The sequence below is a fragment of the Struthio camelus genome, chromosome 2 (assembly GCF_040807025.1).
Source record: "Struthio camelus isolate bStrCam1 chromosome 2, bStrCam1.hap1, whole genome shotgun sequence".
Classification (NCBI taxonomy): Eukaryota; Metazoa; Chordata; class Aves; order Struthioniformes; family Struthionidae; genus Struthio; species Struthio camelus.
In genome coordinates, this window is record NC_090943.1 from 24,163,112 (window position 1) to 24,181,130 (window position 18,019).

Here is an 18,019-nt window from a genome sequence, read left to right on the forward strand (position 1 = left end):
ATGCACTCTTAACCCATCACAATTTTTTGTTTCCCGGGATTAATTTCAGTCACAGAAGTCTTGGCTTTAAAGTTGGTAATAAAGTAGGCCAGAGATTTGTGGAGGAAATCATTCATGCTGCATTTTCTGGCTTTTGCCTTTCTTAATTCTATATCAGATCTAATTGTGATTCATATCTACCTAAAGCTGTTTGTGTTGAATCCATTTCAGTCTTTCAAATAGATCTTGTGAGATGGGGTGCTAATATTCTATAATGTAGAAAAAGCTGCTATCTTGGCACTAAAGATTTGAAGATTATATAAATGCCAGGAATTGCTTTTAAAAAGCTTCTTCTTCAACAGGACCTCAGCATGGCTGTGGTGGTTACTTGACAAATTCAGCTGACAGCTTTGGCTCTCCAGTCTCCAACATAAATGGAAGATATGAGAGAAATCTGGAGTGTGTATGGATCATAACTGTACCTGAAAACAAACTGATCAACCTCACCTTCTCTTCGTTTGCCCTTGAAGCACAGTCTGCTCAAACTTGCCGATATGATTATGTCAAAGTAAGATGGCTATGTATTTTAACAAGAACATGTCCATGAGAACATAACCATGAGGCTAAAACTTAATTAACAGAAAATGGCTTTATGAGGAAATTCAATTACTTAATATAATTTTTCAGTGGGTTAGATTACTACTACCGCAGAAGAAATCCTGCCTTTTGGGAAGCCAATGAGAGTTTTGACATTGACTGTTAGGGGGACTAGCTTTTGTCCTCAGACTGCCTGTATAAATGAGTAGTTAATCCACAGAATGGAAACAAAGCAAAAGTCAAGCACTCAGGAAGTAAACATGAAGATTTCATTATCATACCAAATTGCTTGAAAAGACTTTTATTTTTAAAATTTTGAATAAATAAGTCAGGTGAGCTAAATGCTCACCTCTGAAAGGTATTTTGCTGGCAATGAGCATAAAAAGCCTAGGATACATAGTAGAACGCTCCCAAACAAGATCCACAAACCATCCAGAAGGTGCTTATAGAGCCAGCTGAGCATTAGAGATGCTCAATGCAAAGAGCAATGAATTCTACATTTTGATGAATAAAATCAACCTTTCTCATTGAAATGCTTTGAGTTTCCATATAAAAAATAAAAGAAAGCAGAACCACCAAATTAAAATAGAATAAATTTTTGACTGATTTGCTGAAATGGGACCCGAATGTTCCATAATGAGATTTACACCATCTGACAGAATTAATTTGACGGTGAAGAATTGTAGTCATCAGCAACATCCTGTTAAAGCACAAGAGCACCTTCTATGTTTTCAAGTAGGACAAACTATAACCTCAGGAGGGGTCAGAGAACTTGATTTCTATTTATTTGTTTGTTGTGCCAAAAGTATTAGTGGGTCATATGTTTTTCTCTCTTCAGCTATATGACGGAGGTAGCGAAAATGCCAATGTAGTCGGCACGTACTGTGGATCTATGGTGCCAGCTCCTTTTCTATCTACCAGTAATTTCTTGACTGTGAAATTTATCACAGATAATTCTGTGGAAAGGGAAGGTTTCAATGCTACTTACACCACAGTGGATCGTAAGTATATCTAGATTTATGTTTATGCATTACTTGTATATGTATGTGGTATATACTGTTGTGACTCTTACAGAGAAATATATACCTAAACAGTAAATCATCAAAGCTCATTATAGATACAGGGTCCAGGGAAGGGAGAAGAGAGTCCTTAGCATAGCTCTACAGTGCATCTCAATATAAGCAAGCTCAAAGAAGCACTGCTGGACTCCGATGGGATTCTCTTCGGTCTCCTCTGGCTGCAGGGGGGTTGTCAGACTGGAGCACAAAACAGGAACGTGCTATCATAGACTGCTAACACATAGCCTGATGTTACAGAGAACAAACGTTTATCTGCATTTCATGACATACGTAGACATAGCATTAGAATGTTTTCTACTTTTCTTTTTTTTTTTTCACTGGAGAATTACAGGTAAATACAAAAGTATAGTGTCCAGTGTAACTTTTTTAAATGGGCAAGCGCTTTTCCCCAGTTGGAAAGGTTTTCATTCTGTGATGTATTTATTACTATTTTAAACAGGACTATGCGGAGGAACTTATAATGCTACTGCTACCTCCCTGACTGCAATGTCACCTAACTTCCCGAACGAATATCCACCATTTACCCACTGTATGTGGATCATTGATGCTCCTCCGCAGCAGCAAGTCAGGTTGGTGGTAGAGGCCTTCCACCTGCACTCCAACCAAGACTGCTCTCAGAATTACCTAGAGCTCCAAGACTCACCAATGGTAGGAAATTTACAGTTGATAGCATACTTTATTCAGAACTGCCCACATTCAGTTCCCCTTACTCTTTGCAAATAGAGGAGAAGGCCACTGCCTAGCAAGAGATTCATTGATTATTCCGGATGAGGGGGTACATCCACAATCTTACGCGCTGTGCCCCGCTTAAGGCTTGTAACTGGTACATTGACTTCATGGAAGCACATTATACATATTGAATTTGACCTGCTGAGTATTACACAAATTTTCACAGTTGCACCAAGTAATAGAGCTGCCAAGCTTAACATTCAGAAAATACTGTCCAAAAGCAGGTTCTCATAAACTAATTGTACTTGCTTCCATCCAAGAACCAAGATAAAAATGAATATTCATGCCAAGAAGGGTTTTTGTAGAAGGTAACAGAAAAAAAAAGTCTGTGTCCATTGCATTACATTATTCTAAATCTTCTTTCATTGTTTCTTATTTGGGCATGAAAACACCGTTACATTTGACTTGCATCTGTTCACATTGAATAGAAGATGTTGAGACATTAATAAGTGATTTCTATGAGAACTTTAGAATGCAACTGCATAACTGGTATAGAAAGTGCTGAAAGATCTATTCACCTGAAGTTAGCTACGTAGAAAACCAAGTCAGATCACTAAGTGGAAGTAACTTGTGATATATATTCAATTCCAGCAGAGCCAAGGATCAGCCCACAGGTTCTGTGGCACTGAAACTTTTTCTGTCCCTGAATTTTATTCTTATGACCGCACGGCCATTGTGACTTTCAAATCAGATGAATATATGATTAACAATGGAGTTAGATTTACCTATCAAGCTACAGGTAAGCTTGAAGAAATGTCCAAAACATTTGCCAACCATTTTCTTTACTGAGTCCATACAGTAATAAGTGATACAGAGATCTGAAATGCTTACATGTTTCTGTTTTTTCTCAAGGCTGCAGCAGAGAATATAACCAATCATTTGGTTACCTGAAGAGCCCTGGCTGGCCTGGTCAACACCCCAATAATATAGATTGTTCTATTGTTCTACGAGCTCCACTGAATCACTCAATTTCTCTCTTTTTCCATGCTTTCAGTCTGCAGGACAGCATTCAATGTTCACATGACTTCTTAGAGGTATGAAGCAAATATATATACTTTCTGGGCCTGAGTCAAAGGACATTAATAGGACTGGATCAAGGTTAAGTTGAATTGACATTAGGAACTAATTTATTGCTATGGTTTTATGATGAAAGTGCTCAGATACTACAGTAAGAGGTTAAGGAACATGTGAGTCTTAAAACAAATGAGAACATAGTTTCATTAGCAGTTAGTTCATCTTCACTTAGCTCTTGTTGATGTCACGCAGTGGCAGAGCAAGCTAGGATACTTTTAATTTGATGTCAACATCTGTGGATGAACAGTAAGCCATAAATTTGAGTACTTTCATTCCAGAATAGAGTCTATCATCTACTTGATTTTTTTCTCAAAAAAAGAGCAGATAGATGAGCTGCAGTTACAAGTGCATGATACCTGCAAAGGCACTTGGTGTCAAGGAAAAGTGTACGCTCTGTGCAACTTTTACTGCTTCTTTACATGGTTGTTGAAGATTTCCCTATTCATTGGTCAGTTGACAAAAATCAGATTTCTGTGGCAGAATAATTACTTTGTTCTCCTTTCTTATCCTCCTTACCGTCTCAGAAAATGGGTCTGAACGTCATCATTATTACACATCAGAGAAAATTCAAATTAAATATGAGCTATGTCATATGATCTATTTCTTAATGTGACCAGGGAAAGGGTAGCCTACAGGGAAAGTATTAATTCTCATCTGGAATATTAACATTTCTTACGAGAAGTAAAACATGGACTTGCATTCAAAAGCACATCTTAGCCACTAAGTAACCAAGTTAATTTTTATTACTCGGGAGATGTACTACACCATAAAATTTAGCTACCAGTTTCTGATGATGCTTGTTCTGTTTGACTGCTTGCAAAGCTCAGACGGGTTAAGTCTCTTTTTCCTTCTACACAACAGTATCTAGTAGGAAAAATAGAAGTATTAGGATGACATTTATGGTATGCATGCAAGTCCATTCACACTTGGTGCTTGCATCACTGCCTAATTGTACTGGTGTATCAATCACACAGGTATTTAATGTTGGCAGTGTTTTTTTATCCCTTGAAGGTCAGAAATGGGAGTGATGTGCAATCACCACTACTTGGCAGGTTCTGTGGAAACACTGTGCCCAGTCCCATCTTCCCTAAAAATCATATTGTCTACCTTCGTTTCAAGAGTGATATTTCAGTGGCTTATGATGGCTATGAAATTACCTGGACTTCATCATCAAGAGGTAAGGTTGTGATAACAAAGTAATTCCACCCAGCAATTGTATACAGAGGAATTACACAGAAAAGTGGAATTCCGCCTGCTCAGTTTGGGCTCCACCTCACTAAACGCTCAAAACCTTCTCAAGCACCCTAGTCCACCGTATTCAGTGACTGGAGAGGGGCAGTTGTCCCTGAAGACCAGTAGGGTGAGATCTAGTTTACCTAATGTAAGCAAGTCTCTCTCTCCAATGCTGGGTTTAGGCATCATCAGGCATTTCAGTCCGCTTAAGTTGGAGTCTACCTCTTCTACAGAGGCTACAGAAAACATATGGCACATCTGTCTTGGGTTCCCATCTGCTTATTATGCTTCTATGGAGAGAGTGGTGGTGATGGCAGTGACTCCCGTCTACTTCCCTAGTAGTCCAGTTAAGATAGGCCCTGGGATCTAGGCACTCCTAAGCCTAAAGAAGACTGAAATTTGCCCCAAGACCTAACTGTAGTGCTGTGCAGTGTCTATGTAATAGCCACATTCATAAACAACTAATGAAACAAGAGTGAATAATTGGGTAACATAGTTTGCTGGTGACACTAAGTTATTGAAGACAGGAAAGCTAATGGTCAGCTGAAGAGCACCGCAGAAAAACCTTACAGCATTGCGCTGCTTGGTGATAAAATGGTCAATGAAGTTTAATACAGGAAAGTGTTAATAAAGAACATCGGGGGGAAAAAAGACAATTCTGACTTTACCTAAAGAAATGTGGGCTCTGAGTTGATTATTAGCCCTCAGGAAAAAGCTCTTGGGGATAAAATAGACAGTTTTATGAAAACATGAGTTCAGTGCTCAGTAACAGTCAAAAAGGCAAACATGATGCTAGGAATTACTAGGAAAGGAACAGAGAACAGAATAAATAGCTACTGTATAAATCCATGATTCACCCACACATTGAATACTGTGCACAGTTCTGGTCTGCTATTCTTACAAAGAATCCAATATAACTGCAAAACTTTCAGGCAAGAGTGATGGCTTCTATGTAAGGATGTCTACATAGGTTGAGACTTTTTAATCTGGGTAAGAAACTACTGAGTTCTGTAAAATTATGAGTGTTATTTGGAGAGTGAATAGTGATCAACTGTTTATTGATTTTTCTCCGAAGAACTAGAGGTCTTCAGATAAGGCCAAGGGGGGGCAAGTTGAAAATAGAAAGAAATAGTTCTTAACACAGTATGCAGTTAAGCTGTGGAACTCCTGTCCATAGGAGGCTTCAGATTTACATAGACTCAAGGGGTAACTGAACAAGTTCATGGAAGGCAAATCTGATAAAAACTGTTAAATACAAAGATGCCACCTCTGGAAGCTGGAAGCTGCAAAATGCTGGAGACTGAGAGTAATCTGGGCGATGATCTCCACACGCTTACTCTTATCCTATATACTTAGACCTTTCTGTTAGGGTATCTACTTCTGCCCACTGATGGAGATTGAATTTTGGTATACACGGCTTGTGGTTTGACTTAGTATGGTTATTTTGTCTGAGTGGTTTTCTGGTCTTCTCTATTAGATGATGATTCTTCACTACTCTTCATTTCAAAGAGCAGCCAAAGAGAATTTGTCTCTAGTTGAGTAGCTGGGCAATCATCTGAGCAAAGGGCAGACTTTAGACTTTGGTTCCTGCTCCAAGGAGTTTCAGGATTTTGGTTTTCTAATAGTCAGTGATGGTGTATTGTACGTTTTATATTCCTCTTAGAGTGCTGAAGCTGGAGCCTCAGTTTTGTCTCCTTTTTGGAATAAGGCTTGTATAGCCACATTCATTGTTTCAGCTCACAGCGTCACTCAGTGTTTTTCAGTGCTAATACTAATACTCTACTGACAGACTACACTGTGTAGTACATTGTGAAACTAGACCATTTGAGCTAATTAACAGTGTCCATTTCCAGGATGCGGAGGAACACTGTATGGCAGAACTGGCTCATTTGCAAGTCCTGGCTACCCTGCAACGTACCAGAACAACACTGATTGTGCGTGGACCATTATTGCACCTAACGGACGAATTGTCACAGTGAACTTTGATTTCATCAGCATCGATGACCCAGGGGACTGCAGTAGCAACTATCTGATCCTTTACAATGGGCCAGATGCCAGCTATCCATTCACCGGGCCATACTGTGGGATGGTATGTATTCCCTACTGCGTGTGTCTCTGTAATTGATTAAGTCGAACCTTTATTGTATCAAACCTTGATTGTTTCCCCAATTTTGGCACAATTCCATATGGGTAAGTAGAGGTGAAGGCATAAGGCTTCTGTGGCACCTTAGAAGTCTTTCAATGCAAACCTTACAGTGACATCTAGTGGGTGGCATCAGCAAGCTTTTTTTCTCTGAATTTAGTTGCTTCATTTGTGATTCAAGTATTTGTAACGCCTTATGGGAAAAATGCAACAGCAATATCTAGCACAGACCTGTGAGGTCCCTTCTAACCTATGATCCTATTTGTGCCTTAGTTTTTGTGTTATGATTGGCTTTTCCAAAGGATGTTGGTGTTCTGAAAAATTTTACACGTTTTTCTTGCCTTTAATTTCAGGATACAAACATTGCACCTTTTACTGCTACATCTCATCAAGTCTTTATAAAATTCCACGCTGAACACGTGACTTTACCATCAGGATTCCAGTTAAGTTGGACAAGCTAGAACACTGTTTATGAGAAATACCTTACTGTTCCTTGCTACACTGAAGAGACTTCAGATCATTAAATAACACTTTGAAATCTGATTATGATCATACAACTAAAGAAAGACTTTTTAAAAACTACTATGAATACAGTTTTTATGAATTTAGATTTCTGGCCAACAAATGTGATTTGCTGTTGTACTGAAAATAAACTGTTATCTACTGTGAAACCATATTTCACAGTACAGTGAAACTGTGCTTTTGTTAATATTTGAAACACAATACTTTTCTTATATTCTTCTATATAAATTCAAATGCTTTATATAAATGTGGAAAAATAGTTTTACATTTAATAGTATAAAAAGTTAATTAGCCAGGATAAAACTTAAAAACAAAATATTCAATATGAAGTGGATAAGAGGAGTTAAGATACAAAGTTGTCATTAATTAGTTCTACGGAGTTTTGTGTTTTTGTCCCAAGGCAACTTTGGAAGTATCAGGAAAATTAAAATAAAATTGGACACGGATAAAAAATTGCCCCATCCTACAGCCATGTACGTAGATAACTCTGTTAAAGAACTTTCTGTAATGTGTGTTGTAAATAAGAACCTGTGTGAATAAAGTACTCAAGCATTCACTTAAGTTTAGCACAGTAAGTACAGGCACTGAGGTACTAAAACTTAACCACATCGAGAAGTAATGTCAGGATCAGAACCCTTTGTTCATATCTGTGATTGTATTTATTGAGTTTTAATCTCTTCAGGCTTCAAAATCTATTTTAGAATAGAATTTATATGAAAATTAATGAGACTTGTAGTAAATATTTCACCTTCCTAGACAACTTACGGGCAACTTCCTAAACGTTTGTAAAACAGATATAACTTCCATGTAGGACAGACATAAAAATATTAATTGACTTTTGTCTACAATTAGTTTTCTCCTTCCCCACGCTTCAGTGTCCCTCATAGCATATGTAAACAATTTTGTTCATGGGATGTGCAGAGGATGCTGATTCCCAGCATGAAACAATTTTTGTCACAGCTCAGAAAAAGTGACTGATTCATTTCCTGAGTACTACCTGGAATGGACAGGCAAGCAGAATTTATATCACAGCAGAGAAACACTGGCAGATCTGTAAGGGGAAAACGTATTTTTCACCTACTACTGTTTTCTATGGGCCTCATCAGAATTCTAGCTTTGTAAGTATTATGGAAGAGTCACTCAAAACAAAGTTGTTTGTTTAAGGTTACTGAAGTAATTAACTGATGATAAGTGACCACATTAAAGCGTTAATGGCAGTTTTAACAAAATCTAGGAATTGTCAGAAGATTCGCCCGCCAGTGGATGCTGAAAAAGCCATCGTTCCACAAACTTTAAAAAAGTTTGAGAAGCCATCCTGGTTAAAAGAAAATATGGAAAACAAACAATAAAGGAAGTAGCCTGCAAGATATAAAATACAACTCAAAATGATCTGGTAATAGGCTAGAAAGCGAGAAATCTGTGAACTACCACTGTCCCAACAGAATCAGGTGTTAAGATAGCATTTTAGAATCTTCCAAGCACCAAGAAAAATCTAGCGCAGGTCTAAGTGATACTGATGCTAACATGATAAATTGTAACATGGTAAAAGGAGAAATATCTGTATTTGGAGCAAACTGGGTGACATGTATGCCCTACTGAGCTGCTGACAATAGAAAATTACTATTTCTAATAAGGGAAGATATAAAAGAGATAAAAAGATATAAAATTAAACATTTTATCATTTAAAATTAAACATAACATCAGTGGACCGAGAAAACTTTTGCTCAAGAGTCTAAGCCTAACTGATTTCATATTAACAATCAAGGAATGATACAATCATTGTTCATAAAGTTTATTCAAAACCCCACCACACAGGAGACGGTAAGCAGTATGGAAAACCAAGTGATCTGAACGGCCTGGAGATATAGCTACAAAATATACTGTATAGCAAAATGTAAGACAATGCAAAGCATATTTCACATCAAGCTGTTCAATACATTAGAGCTCGCCTGTTTGGTTGGATGTCTGTAAGACACTTCTTTCCTAATCCCTTTGACGATGTCTACACTGCTACATAAAAGGCATGCAGGGCCCAAGGTCAAGTGCACAGATTGATTCACATCCACGTTGCTTAGGGCTTGCTTTGCCTGAGATTTGTTTTGTAGAGAGCTGGTTGGAGCTGCTACTAGCAGATCCCACTTCTATTTACCTGCACAGTCGCATCCTTTAATCTCATAGTCTCAAATTGGACCATGAAGTCTTTGTAGAGGCATGTCAATGATTTCTGGATAGTCAGGCAATTTCGTGTCAGATCTCAGTGTGTGTCCAAGAGTTCCAGTGCCCCAATGTTAAGGATTGTCACACTCATGCAGCTGGAGAGGCTTATGTGTCAGACCATTCAGAATCAGTTTTATCAGTAAAAAAGGTTTAAATATAAAATAATATGTGTATTTAAAATAGACTACCAGTAATAGAATAAAGCAAAGAACAAATAAAACAGATGCACTGATGGAGATTCTTGTTGGCTGCTTCAGCTTCTAAACTAGCTTCCTACTTCCCTCCTCTTAGTTCAAACTGAAGTCTCATTGTATTAGCTTAACATGAAGTTCCTTTTGCTTCCAAGAAGGAATAGGGTGGCTCTTGCCTCCTATTTTTATTTCTCTTGCTGATGGTGGGAAGGAAAGGGACAGAACATAAGCTACTACTTTTTGCCTATACCATTCTAAGACAGATGGTTGTAAATTTGCTTACCTTCTGTTTTCCGGTGAATAGGCAATAGAATACTGCACAAAATGTCAGCGGATACGACCATACTTTAAGTAAGCTCTTTTGATGAACTTTTCTGCCTTGCATTTTACTAAGGACATTCCTGGTCTTAGACTGATTTCTTCTTTTGTAGCTTTCTTAAAGTAAGTTCACTGGGAAAACACTATCATCTCTCAGATTTTAAGAAATATTAAATGCATAGTCATTTTGCTGATTTCATAACTAGGTTTAATATAATATCCAAACATGACACTACAGATGGTGAAACTGGGAATGGTCTACTTAATTTGAAAAAAAATTTTCTAAGAACCTATACATTATCTTAGTTAGAAAGGAGAATGCTTCTAGCTTATTGCTTGGATACTAAGGAGATATGGGGACACCCATCTCCTGTCCTCTGACTATTAGTAAGCACTGCACTGCCTTAGTAACATCACTTTGGGGAGTCTTTAAAATACAAAGGTATACTATTTCTACTCTTATAACACTTTTACATTTTTAGATTGAACACACACAGCCTCAGCTCCCTAAGGGTTTTCGTAACAGCATAACATTCCCACTTTCATTGTGCTTGCCACATCTCTGCCTTGTACAGTAGTCTACATATTTTGTTTAAGCCCAGTTGGCTTCCTGTGGTAGAATTTTTCTAATGGAAAAGTCTCTTTAGCTGGCCCCTGGCACAGCCTACTTCCTGGGTTTTTTTCCTTTGCCTTGAGATTTTTGTCTTCTAGTTGGCTGTCTGAGTTTACTGCTCTTTGGCTTCTTATCAGGGACACTGCTGTGGTCTGATTCAGGTAGAAAGCTATGCCAGAGCAGTATTTCTTAGGCTGACTCACATTTTGTCTAACTGGCTGTAAAAGTAAAATGCTCTCTCTGGGAGCAGTCAGATAGTCCCGCTGAGTGTAATCTAGCTGAGTGAAATCAGTAATGGTCATTTGGGCATGTCCTACATGTGAATCTTTTATATCTGCAGGAGTTTGTTTCAATTACTTGAAACAAACAAAATAATACAAGACACACCTAAAATAATGTTCTACAATGTCTATCCCCCCAAATTACAATAAAAAGAGCAATCACACTTTAAAAATAAAATCATATTGAACACTGATCACACCTTTTGAGGGAGGAATTATGCCTTGTTAAGACTGTGTCATGTCCTTAGGGAGAACAAGTCTTCCAGGACAGGTTAAGCTTTAGCCTTGCCAGGAGTAAAGCTGACAAATATACTTAATAGACATGTGCATGTGATATTAATGAATGAAGTTCATTAGTGGCTTTTTGATTGAGAGTGTTATCAGTGACATAGCTTATCGACACAAAGTTTAGTTTCCTGAAGACTGATATATTGGCCTACCCCAGGCTGGCCTACCTTGTGAATAGTATTTAGGTGTGATGTGGTGACCTGTAATGTACAGGAGGCAAGTTTTGGTAATTTGACTTTGGCCTAAAGCTCTATAAGGAATCTGCTGTTAAATGCACTAGTTTGTTGAAATCGGTTTTTCAGAAAGGTTGATTTCACTAAGAGAAAAATTATGTTTCACACTGAAACAGATTAAATGTTTTCTGACAGTTTTCTTATACGGATAAATTCCTAGACTGGACTTTGGGACAATGTACTTGGTCTCAGTATGACTCTCTGTGACAATGTCAAATTTTATAAAATCACTGAAGTTCTGCAGAAAAAGAATAAAGAACACTATGAGTAAGAAGAAGGGAAATGTATATGATTAAATTAAAATCCAACACTAACGAGTGGTTGGTGTACCTTTAAATGGTCCAAATACCCTGGTAAATGGTACAAATACAATACAATACAAATTTTAAGTGAGTAAAATGCATGAGATTTTTCAGAAAAAATGAAAGCCCAGTGGAGAATTCATGCTTATGAAGACTGTTGAATGAAGCTGCTGGTACAAGGTTCAATTGATCTAATCCAACTGACTCTTGCCAGAAATAGTCAAAGTCTAAAATTAGAGTAAATTATCAATCCCATTCTTTAAAAAAACAGGAAGAAAGTAACCCACTGCTGTCCTCTAACATTTTATGTGAGGAACCGAAACAGAAATACCACTGCAGAATTATTAAAGGGGACGTCCTTAAAGGAGGGAGCTGTTACTGAGCCATGTTTCTGTCTTGGAAGGTAAGGTGTGATTTAAAACACCTTTTAACTTGCTTTAAAATGACTGTGCAGCAAAATCAAACAGGAACCATTAAACAAACAGATAACTTAAAAAAATTATTTCAAGAAACTGCTATGTGTTACTTGTAGCGTACAATACAATTAAGGAGACACAATCTGTGCTGATTTTTATGTAGATTTATGATTTTATTTTGCAGTACTGCCTGGAATACTTTTGGTTTTATGCCTGTGCACGTTATTATTTTATAGATAATGTGGTAGTTCTGAATACTGCATGTCTGCATTATATTATCTGCGTGACTACAAACATTCCCGCTGTAAATGACAAAGCATAGATAATGAATATGCATGTTTTTTCACTTTCCAGGGCCTGCACCTTTTTAACTTACGTGCAAATCTTTTTCTGCATCTTCCTACATATTTAGATAGATTTATTCTATATTTATATTCCTTATTTATATCTAGTTTAGGAGACAGTTACATACAAAGCACCCCAAAGATAAGGATTTTAAAAATAAGCACTAAAAGGTCCAAAACATTATTTTTGAAATGCCTCTCCCGGGTGGTAGGGCTATATTTTATAGTAAAGTAGAGTAAATGAGAAGTAATAGAAGAATGGGATTGTTATGCCTATATTTACTCAAACTAAAGGGAGGAGAAGATATGCAGTTAATTTGCTAAAAATGTGCTGCTGGTCAGTCCAAAACATTATCTAATTTTAGTTAAATTTGCAAAGCAATTTTGGCTGAAAAATAGTTATCAGGAGGTTCATAACACAGAGAAGGGTGGCTGAGCTTCCCACAGTTATGTAGGGTAAGTGTCCTAGGCACCAGAATTAAGATATTTAGTGTAATTATTTGTCAGCTGCCAATCTAAAACCACAGCGTTATTCTGCAGTCCTGATTAAAATGGAGTTTAACGAGTACCAACTACTCTTCATAATAACAATAATAAAGGTTTACTAACAAGTAAGTGTTTAAAATGTTTGGTAGCTGATAATAAAGTGGAGGCCATATTCTAGCAGTCTGCTTTTATAAGGCAAAGGTCAGTGAAGTAAATCATTGTGTGACAGCTATCACAACTGCTGTAACTATGATGGGTAAATTTTTAGCAGCAGTGCCAAGAAGTATACCACTGGCTTTGTAGGTGCATGTATCACTTTGATCATATGTTAACTCTGCATTTAAGTTGATTGTTGCAACAGCTTTTCTTGGAGGGAAAAAGGTAAGAATAGAATAATAATGTAAAACCTCATTTCCCTGGTTAGAAGAACTATGTAGGAAGAACAGCCACAGCAAGGGTAGTGTGCGAGATCTCCTTCCCTTGCTGTTCCCCAGCACTGTAACCATCCGTGGCTGGAGGAGACTGGGAGAAAAGGAAGAGCAGCAGAAGGCAAATCTCAGTCCTAGCAGCCTCGCTCTTTCCTCACAGTAGTGACTGGAGCTGGCTGTGAGGAATGAGCGTTGAGAGTCACTTTTCTGTCCTCTTAACACTATGTTGGCAATGGTAGGTCTATCATACTATCCTGAGCGTACATCAGCCTCACACATTCATTGAGGTCATGGAAAATCTCCCTTCTGTGGAAGGGAGAAAGGTAAGGCTTTGATAAGAGCAGTAGGTTAAGCAGCAAAAAGGCATTATGTTGCCAATAGAAATGTATGACCTGCTAAAGCATCTCCACCTAGAGCGGTGCCCTCACTATTTGATGGAAGTGCAAAGTGGGTGGATGACAACCATGGGTCAAAGAACCATGCACTGTCACTAAGCAGAAAGAGAAGCTAAAATGTGTGAGCAAAGCAGACATCAAAATGTTAGAGTTGCTCTGCTGTGACACAGCAGTGACAAGCTAGGTCTCTGCAAACTTGCATTCAATTCCCTGTGTGATGTCCACCTATTTTAACCTAGTTTCCTAAGGGCATAAGGCATACGCCAGTCTACGTGCATTTTTCTCTCCAAAGAATTCAGACGTTTGCTCTACTAACGTTTTAACCCAGTATCAAATTCGGAACAAATCGGGCAGTCTTCAAAGATATTTTCTAGTTGTTTCATGAACAAAAAATTAGTAGTGGATAGCAAAGAGAGACCCTAAATAAGTGACATTCTAGAAAAAGCTTTACTGTGAGCTCCACAGCCATGTATTTGGTTATGTCTCCAGCTGGCCAGTCAGCAGACACAGACTTACCAGCCTGTCAGAATATGCAGCATGTAGCTGGCGGGTATAAAGGGAGCTGACGATATTTGGGGCTAAATGCGTTAAGGGAGAACTGGAGGTACTGGTAAAAAGTTGTAGGGGATAAAGGAGGGGAGGGGGTGTTAATGCAATGTCATAAGTGCTCTAGAAAATTAGTCTTCAAGAGTACTAATGCTAATGGAACACTTGAAAATTAAGCTTTCAAGATCAATGAATGGCCTGACACTTGGAGAGTGAGTCATGCATACTTGCTTTCCCACTCATTCTCATCCAGTTGATATTTAGTGCTTCATGAGGAGCTGAACAGCTTTAAAAGGAAGGACTGACAGGATTCCCTCTTTGCCTAATCCAATATAGGCCTCACTAGAATATTGATTAGTGTGTTTTCTCATAAGAAAGGTTTGCTAAAGCATTATCCAAAGTGGAAGGTGTGATTGACAGATGAACTGTTTACACAAGAATATGATAATATGATTAGGTGGACAGTAAAAAAAATGCAGTTTTGTCAAAAGCGAGTAATGGGAGTATGTTCATTAAGTGGGGTGTGATTAAGTGCCTACGTGATAGAGGTAGCATGTGGACATCCAGATCACGTGCTATCTAATATGCCCTTGTTGTGATCACTGCATAAATAGGGCAATGAGAAGCCATGCAAGCTTTGTATTAGCCATGGAGACACGTTTTTATGGTAGTGTCTTTTCACAGGCATGTGTGCTTTATCTGCATGTTGGAATAATTATAGACAAATCCGTCTAAGCCCTTGGTACCACATGAAGCCTGTGATCATTCTTTATGAAATCAGACTAGTAGATATGCTGGCCCTGAGGTGTTTGGGATTACAACTAAGATAATAACCAAGCGCTCAGGGCAGACAACAATAATTGGCTGGTGGCAATCAGAGCACTTTCTTAGACAGGAAGTTGATGCAGGTTCACGTCCCTGCAAATAAAAAGGAACTGTATATAATTGGCTTATACATCTGGGTGAATGCTTGTGCTGCTGAGCCATCTGGACAATGGAAATGTGTTTTTGTAAGAAAAAGCCGAAAGTGGTCCCTAACCTCAGGAGAGGATTCAAGGTAGTGAATGTCATTCACAGATAAACGTGCTACTTCAGCTCAGAATTAAATCCTTACATTCCTGAAAAAGCAAAAGCTAAAGTTACACCTCTAGTAGTTTTTCTCATTTGTTGGTTTAGGCATCTTCCCATTCATGACCTTGGTTTCTGTGGGTATTATTTTTAGGCTTGTAATTAACACCATGCAATGCATATGGAGCATAAATGCAAAACTCAAGGCTGTAGTTCTCAGTGTGTAGCCTGGCCTTAGGTCATTTTATTGGTTCAGCCATTAACCGCTCTAAGCTTCCGTGTCTGTGGAATGACAGCAAGGAGAAGTGTCTTAACGCCTATCAAAGAAGCTGTACAGAGAAACACATTCTAAGCAGCAAGGTTATGACTTCCATAGCATGGTGACTAGCGCAGTTAAAAGTGCTCAGAATCTGGGCCCAATCTTGTGATTAATTTTGCAGCTAAAGCTGCTTGGAAAATTCAGAAAAAGACCTTGAGAGATACAAACTACTGATTCATTGAACCAGAGATGTTTTGCAACAGTATCTGTGGCTTTAAGGAGCATTTGTGAAACTTCAGAGCGCTCTGAAAGCCTTCTTGGTCAGCTCCTAGGGACGCCAAGCTTTGAGGCTCGATGGCCTTGCAGCTTCTTCATGCTGTAAGCTGTTGCTGACTGGGGAAAGTCAGAGCTCGCAGGTGCTGGGATACAGAGCTGATCAACCACCCTGAGCACAGCACTTCCCAGTTTCTGCATACCTCCCAGGGAACTAGGAAGTATTGCTTTTGCTAAGAATATACAGAGAAGTGCACCATAATGCATTTTCCCCTCTCTGCAAAATGGTGACACATCCACCACAATCTATCTTGGGTTTAAATTTGTAAAGTGCTTTCCAAGTACCAAAGGAATGAAAACCAGTATTATCACTGTCCTTTGCAAAGACCAGATGTCTAAGCATATGACAGTTATTAAAGGCATCATACTATTACGCATACACAAATAGGAAAGAATTGATTAACCTCAGACATCAAGTTAACCAGAGGTCCTCCACTCATCTAGATGTGAAAGTCTCTTACTAATGGGCTTAGTGGGTCTGCTTAGAAACAAGCCACCATCTGAGCAGTAGCAGTAACAAAGCCAAGTCTCCCTTCTAAGTTGTAAGATCCAACCAAAGCTCTCCTTTTTAAGTAGATCCATTACATCTATATCCAGCACTTCTCTGGCGTCTACTAGCACAGCAGAAACCATACTGCAACCCCTCCCTCAGGGACTGTGCTCCTCTACCTGGCAGACTACTTTTATACTTGCGGGAGCATGTTTGAAATGGCGGCCCAGTGCCACGCGCTGGGAGCCAGTCCATTAGAGGGAAGGCTGCCTCAAGCGCACGAGGCTGGGGTGGCTAACAGCCCTCCGAGGGAGCTGGCCTGGTACCTCCACCTCCGCGTACCCTGAGATTTCACTCAAATAGGTCTTGCCAACAGAGGCTTGTAAAAGTCTCTTCGCCCTTCTCTGCCTCTTTCACTCTTCCCTCTGCTGCCCTCTCCCCTCACCACTCCCCCCACCCCTCCGTGCCGCCCCCGCTGAGAGAAACGCAACGACTGCTAGCCACCGCTCCTGCGCATGCGCCCACGCTGCGCTCCGCGCAGGCGGGACCCCTGCGACTTGCGGCCCAAAACTCCGCCGTCGGCTATAGGGAGCGCTTATTGGCCTGCGAACTTCTTCCGCCTGCTCCCGCAGCCAATGGCCAGCGGCTCGAGATCGAGGCGTCGCACTGATTGGCCTGGCGGAGGGACACCTCCCTAGCGGTGGGTGGCACAGCTCCCGCGAGGGGCTCGCCTTAGAAGGAGCGGGGAGCGCCCCCGCGTCCCTCGCTCCCTGGGGGAGGGCGGCAGTGCGCCTGCGCGCGAGCCGGGCGCGGCAGGGGCGGGGCGGGGCGCCGGCCGCCAGCAGCTGTTGCGCCGTGTCGTGTCGTGTCCTGCCTTGCCTTGCCCTGCCCTGCCCGTGTCGCGCCGCCGCCGGCCGCAGCATCGCGCCGTGAGTCGCCCTGGGGGTGCAAGGGTGTCCCTCCGGCCGGGGATCCGCCGGGGGTGGGGTGGAAGGGGAGGGGAGGGGAAGGGAGGCGGGACGGGCCCGGTCCGCCGGTGCGCAGCCCCTTCCTTGCGCGGCCCCGGCCCGGCTCCCGCTCCCGCCTCACGGTGGCTGTTTCTGTCCTGCCGCAGACCATGTCCAAGTCGCTGAAGAAGATCGTGGAGGAGAGCAGGGAGAAGAACCAGTCCGAGGTGGACATGTGCGACCGCGGCATCTCCAACATGCTGGACGTGCCCGGCCTCTGTAGGTACCGGCGGCGGCGGGCTGGGCCGGCGGCCGGCGTGCGCGGAGACTTCCTTATTTGTCCCGGGGCGAGCCGCGGGGCTGCCGCGGCCGCCCCCGCCCGCCGCTGCGGCGCAGGCCCGCAGCTGTCGGCGGGCCTGGCGGTGCGGCCGGCCGGCCCTGGGCGTGGGGGGCCGCTGCAGCCCTGCTCCTCGGGCCCCTTGGCGGTGGCTGGGGCTCTGCGGAGCCT

The 18,019-nt window shown here is 40.8% G+C and overlaps 2 protein-coding genes across 4 annotated transcripts in view; both read left to right on the top strand.

Moving 5' to 3' along the window:
* CUBN (cubilin) overlaps positions 1-8,499 on the top strand; it is a 145,236-nt gene extending 136,737 nt beyond the window's left edge. Inside the window, exons 60-67 of one of the 2 annotated variants that reach the window (XM_009673702.2) lie at positions 342-547; positions 1,415-1,577; positions 2,095-2,303; positions 2,976-3,123; positions 3,237-3,418; positions 4,470-4,635; positions 6,545-6,780; positions 7,188-8,499. In XM_009673702.2, the coding sequence (XP_009671997.2) occupies positions 342-547; positions 1,415-1,577; positions 2,095-2,303; positions 2,976-3,123; positions 3,237-3,418; positions 4,470-4,635; positions 6,545-6,780; positions 7,188-7,295 (1,418 nt within the window). In that variant the 3' untranslated portion in view covers positions 7,296-8,499. The remainder of the gene's footprint in view (positions 1-341; positions 548-1,414; positions 1,578-2,094; positions 2,304-2,975; positions 3,124-3,236; positions 3,419-4,469; positions 4,636-6,544; positions 6,781-7,187) is intronic. The other variant, XM_068934653.1, reaches the window with a different exon arrangement.
* Positions 8,500-12,052: 3,553 nt separating this feature from the next.
* The window catches only part of RSU1 (Ras suppressor protein 1), a 118,992-nt gene continuing 113,025 nt past the window's right edge, over positions 12,053-18,019 (top strand). Inside the window, exons 1-2 of one of the 2 annotated variants that reach the window (XM_068934663.1) lie at positions 12,053-12,202; positions 17,679-17,790. In XM_068934663.1, coding sequence (XP_068790764.1) covers positions 12,185-12,202; positions 17,679-17,790 — 130 coding nt within the window. In that variant the 5' untranslated portion in view covers positions 12,053-12,184. Of the gene's footprint in view, positions 12,203-17,334; positions 17,494-17,678; positions 17,791-18,019 lie in introns of those variants that run through there. The other variant, XM_068934664.1, reaches the window with a different exon arrangement.